The 11,190-nt window shown below is 47.5% G+C and overlaps 1 protein-coding gene across 2 annotated transcripts; it reads right to left on the reverse strand.

Moving 5' to 3' along the window:
• Positions 1 to 2,848: 2,848 nt before the first annotated feature.
• Positions 2,849 to 7,898, reverse strand: PENK (proenkephalin). Of its 2 annotated transcripts, XM_008706712.2 has the most exons (4): positions 7,824 to 7,898; positions 7,686 to 7,742; positions 7,054 to 7,194; positions 2,849 to 3,825 (listed from the first exon to the last, which is right to left on the reverse strand). In XM_008706712.2, the coding sequence occupies exons 2-4, from the start codon at positions 7,722 to 7,724 to the stop codon at positions 3,163 to 3,165; spliced, it is 843 nt and encodes a 280-aa protein (XP_008704934.1). In that variant the 5' UTR covers positions 7,725 to 7,742; positions 7,824 to 7,898; the 3' UTR covers positions 2,849 to 3,162. The 2 variants fall into 2 exon arrangements, with proteins under 2 accessions (XP_008704934.1, XP_008704932.1); XM_008706710.1 differs by lacking the exon at positions 7,824 to 7,898 and having other exon boundaries at positions 7,686 to 7,778.
• Between the last annotated feature and the right edge of the window lie 3,292 nt (positions 7,899 to 11,190).

The raw sequence follows: 11,190 nt of genomic DNA on the forward strand, positions 1-11,190 counted from the left end.
GGGATGGAGGTGAACGGGGAGCCAAGCGCTAGGAAAGGTACAGCAGCGCCCTCTGCAGGAAATGTGCACCTCCACGCTAAGGGCACAGGGACTTTCCTCCAGGCCCTCAACTCAGCAGCCCCTTGGAGCTTCTGGCACAACCAGCCCAGCTAACCCTAAGTCCTCGTCCTAGGCTAGTTCTACCCATAGTCCCTCCCGTGTTTCCTGACCCCCCAAACACCTGGACTGAGCGCACACTGAAGTCCACAGTCACAGTTAACTGTCTACGGTTCTCTGAGTTTAAAACAGCATCCCCGATGATTCGGGCAAAGGCTCCTGGGAATCTAATTAGGACATTCTTTTTTTAAGATTTTTATTTATTTATTTGACAGAGAGAGCACAAGCAGGGGGAGCAGCAGGCAGAGGGAGAGGGAGAAGCAGGCTCCCTGCTGAGCAGAGAGCCCCACATGGGGCTCGATCCCGGGACCCTGGGATCATGACCTCAGCCAAAGGTGGCCGCTTAACCAGCTGAGCCACCCAGGCCCCGCTAATTAGGACATTCCTGAAAAACAAAGCCTTTAAGGCTTAAAGGCGCAAAATTCTAATGATGGATTTCAGACTGCAGGCCAGACAACGTGAGAGATATTTGGGGATGCAGGAAGACCCATAGAGCACCCCTCGAGTCACATTTCCTGGACAACTGTGATACTTATTGTGAGGCTTGACTTCATTTGACCTTCCACGCAGGAGCCGGCAGCCTCACAGGCAGCCAGAGAGAAGGCGCCCTCGTGGCTGACCATCTTTTCCTCTTTCTTTCTTCTTTTCCTGTTTCCCTGTCCCTCTTGTGTGTTCTCTCCCTCCCTAAACATTTGTGGCACATCTTCAAATTCATTTTCCACCAGGCGTGAGGAGGGAGAGGAAATACAAGAGTGAGTGACACTGTCCCGCCCCAGGCATTGCTGGACCCTCAGCAGAGGTGACAGGTGGCAAAAGGGATGACAAGTCTGTTAACCGCTCTGAGTGTTTTAGTCTGGTCTACACAGCTACCCCAAAGTAGAAAAAAAGGAGCTCCTACGTAAAGAGCTATACTTGATTTGAAAAATGTTATATTCATTTGATTGTGAAAATTGTGATTTTCTCAAACCCTATTCTATGAGGTATGTATATATATATAATACATGTTGTATTATTATGATAACTATGTTACTATCTTATCATGGAGGGACAAGGGCATTTTGCTCTTGCCATCTCTAGGATGCAGGCTGGATTCCTGTTTCCAAGGTTTAGGAATCCTTTGCTCTAGGGGAGAGAATTAAGTGACTTTTTTCTCAAAAAACTAGCCCTGTGTCTCTCCAATCTGACCAGCAGATGGGTTTTGTTTGGTCCATACTGTTTTAAATGGAATCAATGGCCCAAAATAATAACTTGGGCTATTACCACGAGAATCTGGGTTTCAGGTTTCTTTGGTGCTGGCATTTCCCCGGGGAAACAATTGGCTAAGTCTGACTGGAAACCTAATACCTCCAAAGCGCTACAGCCTTATCACTCCCTATTGCTCATGACACTGGTTTCCAAGGGCCAGCTGCTATATATCACCTTTTTCTTGATTCACTTCAAACACTTACATTACTTCCATTTCCAGTTCAAACAGAGAGGGCTCTCACCAGGAAGAAAAAGTTAGTTTGCCAGGGATCAGGAAGATAGGCGGTGGTGTGGCTCTGAGTGGTATTGACCAATACCTCTTGCACTGATCAGGAGGAGAAGTGTCTTCTAATAGTGCTTGGCCACGTTTGGTGTCCCGGGGACCCCAGCAGGGCTGGACTCAGAGGGACAGACTGCCCAGGACAGCAGAGCTGCTGCATCAGAATGGAGCACAGAGGCTGGCACAGTGGTGGATGGCAGGGTAGAGACTCTTCCCCTATTTTTCTGAGTTGCTAAACTCTGAATTTTGGAAGAAGCACATCAAAAGAGAGAGTGGGGAGGGTCCTGGAGAAATGACCTAGTGGATGGGAGATTAGCTGCAGGTGGTTTCAATTAGAAAAAAGGAGGAAATGTTATTTTTGTAGTTGCTGTTCCTGAATGCTGCCCCAAATGGTTTGATTAATATTAAATAGCCATCAGCTTCTTTGTGATAATTTGCCTTCTAAAACATCCATAATACCTTTTCCAGTGATCTGGTCACCAAATTCCTTCATTCATTCCTTTATTTACTCATATGTCCATTTGTCAGGTGCTGGAGAACCCACCATTGATTGTGGTGTAAGAATATACACTAGGGAACAAAGTGCGTTCCCAAGTTCTTCCAGTTCTTGGCAGTGACCTGAGTGAGAGATCGGGAGCGGGAGTGTAAAGGACATTGCTTGGGAACAAGAAGAAGTTTGGGATCTTCATTCAATTTCTATCCTTCAGCTGCTGGGCAAACTTGGTTCAGCAATTTAACCTGTCTGGGCTTCATCTGTATTTGTGAAGTGGGGCTAAATTGTCCTTCGTTTCTTATTAACTTCTAAAATACTTTGCTGAAGAAAACAGACATACACCTCGGATGTAAGCGCGGATTTCTTTCTATAGGAGGGCATAGCTAGTTTCTCTATTAGGCTTTGGTTTTTCTTCCTATAACTGATTTCCAGAAATGAGAGTGGAAACACACTGTAGTTTGCCTAATGTGCTCACTCGTCTAGGATTTTATATGTAAGGAACGAAATGAAAAATGGTTTTGAAGCCTCAGCTGTTGGAAGAGAAGGAGGCCAGTGATGATTCTGCCCAAAGCAGAGGGCTTCAGCGTCTTCAACTTTAGGATTTACCCTGGGAACCGGAAGGCGAGCAAGGGCCTGGGAGAAGAAACTTACAAGAATGTCATGCAGCTGGGGTAACAGGTTTATTGTATCTATTTACAAGTAAGCATTTGTTGGCGTTTTGTCAAAAATAAAGGACAAGGGAACAACAGCGACTGTAGCATGGAAACAACACAGCTGCAATAGACCAATACTGAGCATAAACATCGTCAAGAGAACACGGAACCTGAAGTGGGCGCTTTCAGGTTGTATGGTTAGTTATCCAGACAATAAAGGCAACCCTACAATGCAAGCAATGCACGATAGTAAGACACGATTGACCCGGGGGTAGGGATGGGAAGGGGGCAGAGGAAGGCTTGCTATGGTCTGGGGTCACTAGCTGCCAAGGGGGTTAAAATCTCATAAATCCTCCATATCTTTTCTCCATCTCAGGAACTTCTTTGGAGTAGCTTTCGCCTTCTTCATCGGAGGGCAGAGAGTCGGCAAAGCGCTTGAGGAAGCCCCCGTACCTTTTCTGGTAGTCCATCCACCACTCGGGGCGACCAACTCTTCTCATGAAGCCCCCATAGCGCTTCTGCAGCTCTTTGGCTTCTTCTTCCAGTTGGGGGCTTCTCTTTAAGGCTCTCATGAAGCCCCCGTATCTCTTGCTCACTTCTTCATCCTCACCAGCCTCTGGGTGGGGGCCACTTTCTCGGTTCTCCCCGGTCCCCAGCAGCTCTTTGAGCAGGTCTGAGGAGTTGGCCAGGACATCCTCCTCATCTGCATCCTTCTTCATGAAGCCCCCGTATCTCTTGGCCAGGATTTCCCCTCCATTGGCCTCTTCTTCTGGCTCCTGAGGATAAAGCTCATCCATTTTCTTCATGAAGCCTCCATACCTTTTCATGAAGCCCCCATACTTTTTGGCCAGCACGTGGCTCTCGTCGGGCTTGCTGCTCTCTCTGAGGGCGGTGGCGCCATCTTGGGGGAGCTCCAGTTTGGACAGCTGCAGGAGCTCCTTGCAGGTTTCCCAGGTTTTGAGAGAAGGCAGCTTCCCTTCACATTCCAGTGTGCAAGCCTGGGAAAAGAATTCCATTTAGTGATACCAAGAGGCTTTTCTGATTTCATTAGGTAAACACGTTTTTGTGAACCGCAGCATGTGTGCTTTGGTATGGAAACTCTCATATAATAAAGTAATTGCCATTTTCTTATTATAACTTTTCAATATCCCGAACAGGCAAATCAAAGGAAAATGGAATCGCTGTGGATAATTAATTGAATCAAATTAGAATTTTTCTTTGAATTTTAACAGAGTGCATCTGCCACGCCATTTCAATATTGTAAAAGAACTTTTCCACCCAATTTTAACCTAGATTGGCTGCCAGCACAATCTAATTACACTGGATAATTTTCCACTGTTGATTGCATTTTGTTTGAGCTTTTTCTCACCAAAAGGGAGAAATTTCTCTTTACCTAATTAGGGACATCATCCCCAGATTCCTTTTATCTTCTTGTCTTACAGATAAAATCAATATTAATAATATAATGTTTGTTTACTTTCTTGTGTTACTATTCTACCTGGAATGGCATCTAGTATTCCTGCAAACACTTTCATTCTTTAAAGAAAAACAACAATTCCAAAATAAATTGGAAAAGAAAGACATTCTAAAACTCATTTTAAGTCCTATGAATTATTTGGATTATGACATCTCTATTTGCTGACTGTAGAGGTGCTTTGCTCCCCCCTCTTTGATTGAAAACAGATTTAAACAGATTAAAACAGATTAATCACCTTGAACCAAATGTTTGTAATGATGAGCTCTGATATGAAATTATTATATGCAAATGTTCACACATTATTTATGTTTTTTAACACTTAGTTACTGGTGTACAAAAAAGGTTTTTATTTTCCCCCAATGGAAATCATATTATTTGGCAAAATAATGGGAATGAGAAATGATCTGTATATAATTCCTTCTTTTTATTATATAATAATTATATAATATTATATAATAATTAAGTCCTAATCATTGTAAGATTTAGGTTATATGTTCTACTAATCTTGTTAAGATTTTCTTCTATTTGACAGATCACTTGCGTATGATAAAAAGAGAACTAATATTGCATGAGCATTTATAAAGTCTATATAATATTTCAGGCTTTCGATAGCTGCTTGAAGTATACTTATAGAATGGAGGTTACAGACCCTTGATTTAGAAAAACCAGGTCCTTTCTTGGCATTTAAAAACATATTGGTATGTTAGTTTATATAAAATACACATGTATTATTTTCACAATGCAAGAAAGCACTTCATGAGTGCAACAAAATTCCTTAGGGTACTTTAACTGGCTCTTAATAATTATTTAAGCTTTGTGTCTAAGAAAATTAATATATGCATATATAAAAATCTAAAGATGATGCAGTTAAAATGATCCCATGTTATTCTTGATATCTAAGAAATAAACACATCATTAAAAACGTAAGATGTTCATGTGTCAACAACATTTCCACTCTAAAATGAAATGTAAATGATCTCCTTGCCAAAAATCACCATTGACTATTTTGTATACTTTTACCAAAAGGCTTTTTAATGTTGGGATTCCTTCAAAAAGAAATAATGACAAATAATCAGAATAAAACACTCCTACTAAAGAAGTCCTGTTAACTTATAAGCTACCATATACGTCTATGCATTTTTTTGGTAGTATTTATCACACTCTATGTTCTATGGTCAAGATCACAGCAGACAGTAAATTCAATCTGGACATCAGTCATGGCATGCCTGCTTAGCTTTGCACCCACCACATAACCAAGCACAAGAGTCTCACAGGTGGGAGAGCCTCAATATTTGTTACATTGATTCTACATCATTTTAGTTAGGCAGTCTCCTTTCTCCTGTCTTCTGCATCTGAGCGGAAATTCCAGAACTGCTAGAATACCAACAACATAGTTATTAACAAAGCTTTTTGTCACAGAGAAAATAACCACCCTACATGTAAGGGCCAATAAAAAACCAATCAGGTAAACAAATCAGAAAGACAAAAGATAGATGAAGAGGATTGTTACCCCTATTTAAGATGCAACATTTCATCATAGTTTAAATATAAAGCCCTACTGTGTGTCTTCTCCTTGGGGCCAAGTTAGGGCCTGAACAAATGGAATGAAGTAGATGAGGTAACTCAAGGGAGACAAACAAATGTTTAATCTGAAATGTATGCTTTGCGTTTTGTGGAATTCTTTCCTTAATTTCCATCCCCATTTTACACATCTACATCACAAAATTTCTTCAAAGGCTCAAATGAGGAACTTAACTCCTTGGATTAATATACTATTCCCTACTGAGCCTTTTAAGTCATCACAGAATTTCAACAAATTGAGAAGACAGTGCAAAAGAATCACTGGAGGAGAGAGTTAAAATGAAGCTTCCTGGGGTCCCCAATTCAGAGATTGTGATTCAGTAGGGCACCAGGGGTGATTTTAAGAGCATAGGGACTCTATCAGAATGAGTATTTTGTTCTCAGCTCTCCCCCTTCCCCAAGCTCTGGTCATGTAGTTTATTACCTTTGCATTGTTGTCACCTCTTTGGATACTGGCCATCTCTCCTGTGCCTATTTCATAGCCAAATTAAACTGTTGTCTTAGTAGCTATTACAAAAGTACATCCAAGATAAGACAGAAGTTGAATTCCAGAGTCACTTGCCTGTAAGACAGTGCTGATCTCTTTCTCTCCCATCTACTGCTCACCCCCCCCTTCCTCTCCCTTCCTCCGGATCCCAACCCTTTGCTCTCTCCTATCCACAGGTGAGGGGAAGGGCTTGAAGGATCTGAGGATGAAAGGACTGGAGAAATGAAATCCAAAGAAAGACAACGAAATGTCACTAATTAAAAAAAAATGCCATTATTTGCAGGAAGGATGGGAGGATGGTTGTGTGGAAGGGACCCTTGGTGGGATATGTTAGGAACTGGGGTGACTGAGCATCTTCCCTGGGACAGGTGGGGCGACAAGCTAGTGCTCTCCAAGATGCTGAAGAGAACACATCTCGGGAATCCTGCATTCCGAGGGCTAAAACGAACTTCGTTTGTGCGGCAACACTGCCGCCCTCACCTAGATGGTCGCGGGTCCTGAAGCTGAGAGCTAGAGCGGTACTTTTGTTGGCGTTCGGGGAACAGTCGCACACCTGCGTCACCAGAGATCGGCGCCGTGGCGCCGGGACCGATGGTGTCCAGGCGATGCGCCCCGCGGCCTCAGGCCCGGCTGTGTGCGGACGGACTCCTCTACCAGCCCACCCACAGCGGCTACACTCACCAGGGGGTTGATGTCGGTCGGGCGCGCCAGGCTGTAGCTGCACGTCGCACAGTCCTGGCTGCATTCCGCCCTCACGGTCGCCAGGAGCCCCGGGCCGAGCGCCAGCAGCCAAGTGCAGAGTCTCAGGAACCGCGCCATAGGCTGCAGGAAGAAAGGGACGCGAACTCCGAGCGTGCTGGGCGCAAAAGGAGTCCCTCCGAGCGCCCCCTCGCCGGGACAGTCCCAGCTGGGGGTTGTCGCAGGGATGCGCTTTCCTGAGCCCCTGCCCGCCCGGCCGACGCCGCTCCTGGAAGCCCAGGGCAGACCGCCTCGCTGTTCCCAGGTTGACACTGCCACCCCGAACCCGGGGATGCCTGGGCTCTTGGCTCTTTCTGGACTTCACTGCCTCAGGAGGATTCTGGACAGAATACCGGAACGCGAAGACCAAATGCGAGGGAACGGGAGACTTGGGGCGGGGGAGCCGGGGGAGCTTTCACCTGGGTCACAAACAGGGACCAAAAGGAAGTTGGGGCACCCCATGCAATGAATGAAACGCCGAAAAACAAAAACAAAAACAAAAACAAAAAACAACCGAGCAGGCAGACGGTCCCAAATGCACGCAGCAAAGGCGCGATTTGGCCAAGTTCACTCACGTTGACGGCGATCGGATGGCGCAGGCTGGTCGGAGACATCTGGTCCCAAGCACTGCTCTGGAAGGGAGAGAAGGCAGGTGTGAGCCCGGTGGGCGTCGGGGCGAAGCGGCCGGGTGCGCGGGCAGATGCGGGCCTCACCGTCGCGGTCCTCTGCGTCTGCAGGGCTCAGAGTCCCTGCCTCGTCTGGCCTCGCTATACCGGGGTTGGTGGCGGCTGGAGCCACTTTATAATTAGCCCCCAAGCCAAGGAGGCGAGCTCGCCCCAATCGCCGGCGGGCTGCAGCTGACGCACGCCCTACGCCAGCCCCGCGCCGACGCCCTCGTGGGAGGGGTCCGTCCCGGCCCCAGCACGCGGCCCGGGGGTGGGGGGCGCGGGGTGGCTCAGCTCGCGGCTGGGTGACACACCGAGGCAGTTAGGACATGTGGGGAGAGAGTGGGATGACATCAAGTCCCCCCTCCCCCCAGTGAGGTCACTGAAATTGCACTCTGGGGGTGCGGGCTCCAGGGAGAGAGCCAAGGTGGAGGCGTTAGGAGGGGCAGGTGGACGGACTTAGATTTGTGGAATGTGCTGGAGACCCTCGGGGCTAGTGAATCTGCCCTTTCTCCACCTCCTTCTGGGTTGGTTGGTGGTCGCGGTGGGTGCCAAGCAAGGCCATCCCGAATGTCATTTATCCACCCGTCTGTCCCCCTCATTGGACTCCCAGTTCCCTGCTGCAGGGTCCAACAGCGCCGGGCTCATCGTAGGCGCTCGGTTAAGGGTTAAAGGAAAGAATGATTGAAACTTATCGGGAATCTTAAAATCTCGGGACTGAGGTTTCCTCTTGCACGTTAGTGAGACCCCTTGCCAAACGTGGACGGGAACAGCGTTCCTCCGGGGACAGCAAGCCGTTCAGCCGCCGCGAGAGGAGACCGGTCTTTCCCCAGCTCCCTAGGCAGGCTTCCAAGTCGGAGACACGCTGCCTCAAGCGCGCTGCCTAGGGTGTCCTGGGGATGTTTGAGGAGTGAGAGGGGGTGCAGGGAGGGTGTGATGTCAGCGTGGCAGGACTGTAGCGGCAAGGGAGAGAAGAGGGACGCGGTACACCGGCCGTCTGGGACTTGGGGGCGCACATCCGCTCGGCAGGGAGGGGGCCGAGAGCCAACGGTGGTGTCTGGGGCTGTCGATTGAGACCGGCTCCGCCACTTCCTAGCTCTGCGAAAGCTTGCCAAGCGACTAGTTTTTTACCTTGTGTAAGGCCTCAGTTTTCTCATTCGGCAAATAGGAGCAAGAGGTAATGCTCCGTTTCTAAGATTCTGGAGAGACTCATATGAAATAATGGACGAAAGCCTTTCGCCCGTGTCTGACATATAGAAAATCCTGGCAAAGGTGTACCTAACCTCTGTCATCTGTCATCCGTCATCCATCTACCTTTCGGTTTGTCTCCCACCTACCCATCATACATCTTGTTTATTTATCCATCCATGTGTCTATCTATCCGTCTTGGCCCTAGAGGGAAACCCCAAACAGTCCCAGAGCCCATATACAGAGAGAGGCTCAGGTCTTTCCCAGCCCTTTGCAAGGACGGGCCACAACCTCAGCCTCCGCAGGTACCCGCAGTCTCAGGGCTCCCCGAGGCTCGGGCCGCGCTGCATCTCCCATTTTGGTCGCTAGAGGGCAGCGCTCTCTTGCGTAGGCTTGGGAGAGCAGGGAAGGGGTCTGCGTTCTGACTCCGCACCCTCCCTCCTGCTGACCGCAGAGCTGCAGTAGCGCACGGCCTGCCTTCCAGGCAGGGGCAACTCTGCAGCTGGGGACCTGAGGAGGGGAGCGCTGGGGTGCCTAGCCCTAAGAAGCTGGCACTGACATCTTGCCAGAAAAGCGTAAAGTGCCCCCTGACATTTTAGGCTTTTCACAGGAGGGGGCTGGTGGTAACGTCTCCAGCTACTTACCCTCTCTCTCCGACCGAGAGGAGAGCTTACATCTGTGAATGAGATGTCCCCAGTGTCCTGAGCTTTGTAAAGGCAGCGGACTCCACTGCAGTACTCCGTTTTACAAAAGGAGTACACGAACAAATCCTACCCCAAAGGAAAGAAATCTTGTTCTATCTGGGCACTGGCATGCCTGGCATCCCCGGAGAACTTTAAATACGCAATCAGGGACGAGAGGCTGATACATATGTGTGTGTGTGGAAAGACCGCACCACGTGTGGCTTCCTTAGGGTATGCAGTGCTAGCCACGGAAAGGCTCCTTAGAATCTTGGAAAAGTATAGAAGCTTAAGGTTGAAAGGAGTTTTAGGGATAATTTATTCCAACCCTCATTTTATAGGGTGGGGAAAACCGAGGTCCAGAGCATTCAAGTGACATCCAAGTGACCAGCCCAGACGGTGGCAAAACCAGGTTCTGCCCGACCTTTATAGGGAGGCCTCTTCCTGGGCATCTGCCTCAGGTTTGGTTTGTTTCTGTTAGAACAATTAATGTCTGCTCTGAGTTCATTTCTCTTCGTGAATCTGCATCTTTCTCTGCAGCTTTTTAAATGTCAGGAATGAGAGAAAGAGAAGGGAAAAGAGGGGGCTGCCCCCAGGAGAAGTTCAAGGGCACTTAGTGTCCCAGTACCCGGCCAATGTTTGGGACAGAGTGGGTGCTGAATAAATGTGTGTTGCCAATAAATGTGATGAGGGAAGTGGTGAGGGGTAGATATTGTTTGCACACCCCAGGGATGATCTCTTCCATTCCCCTTCTCCATCTTCCCTGGAGGCTAAAGGGCATGCATTTTTGTATTCGTTTCTTTATATTTGAATGGTGGCCGTGGGTTGCAAGGAATTCATCTTTTCATGATCCTGTAAATATTTATTACAAAATTGTAGATATTGCAGTTACCTTCTGGGAAGAGGCTGCTCTAGAAATCAAACTCAAGAAACGGGAAGAGAACCTTCTCTTAAGGCATTTAAATCCAGAGAATTCTGATATTCATGTCAGGATCAAGATCTCTCCTTCTTCTTCTGATCCTAAGGTCCCAAACTTTAGACAAAGGGGATTTACTCCAGAGACCAGAAAAAAGTGATTCGTAAAAGCTTGGTGATGAGTGGTGCTTTGGGAGCTATAGAAGGGATTTTAAAAGTCCTTGCAATGTCCTCTTTCATCATTTTCAGGATGGAAGATGCCTAATTTGAATGATGTCCTTCAGGTGTTTGTTCCTCCCCCTGCGCCCCCCTTCCCACCCAGATACAGATACTTTATTATGGAACTTGCTATCTCTCTGTCCCTCAATCCCTGACGTATCAGTAGTAGGAACACAGCAATCTGTGCACTCCGCACTCCGGGGATTGTGTAATGTTTCAGCATAAAAGCTCCACGTTCTAACATTTCAGATGTTTGGAGTCATGCCAGAGGCAGGGTAAACATGCCTGTTTTCCGTTACAATCTAAAGTACGTGCTTTGCAAGCTAGGATTCTGTGAGCTAGGCACATTACTGTGAAGGGTCCCTGTTAAGGAATTCTTCTTCAGACTGGCTCAGAACACAGGTCACAGAGAG

Source organism: Ursus maritimus, unplaced genomic scaffold, assembly GCF_017311325.1.
Source record: "Ursus maritimus isolate PB19 unplaced genomic scaffold, ASM1731132v1 scaffold_9, whole genome shotgun sequence".
NCBI lineage: Eukaryota > Metazoa > Chordata > Mammalia > Carnivora > Ursidae > Ursus > Ursus maritimus.

Excerpts from the sequence above, each read along its gene's own strand:
- PENK (XM_008706712.2), bottom strand. The coding sequence starts at position 7,724 with ATGTCTCCGACCAGCCTGCGCCATCCGATCGCCGTCAAC. Across the intron at positions 7,195-7,685 it reads GCCATCCGATCGCCGTCAAC|CCTATGGCGCGGTTCCTGAG; the intron begins GTGAGTGAACTT and ends TTCTTCCTGCAG. Across the intron at positions 3,826-7,053 it reads CGACCGACATCAACCCCCTG|GCTTGCACACTGGAATGTGA; the intron begins GTGAGTGTAGCC and ends TTCTTTTCCCAG.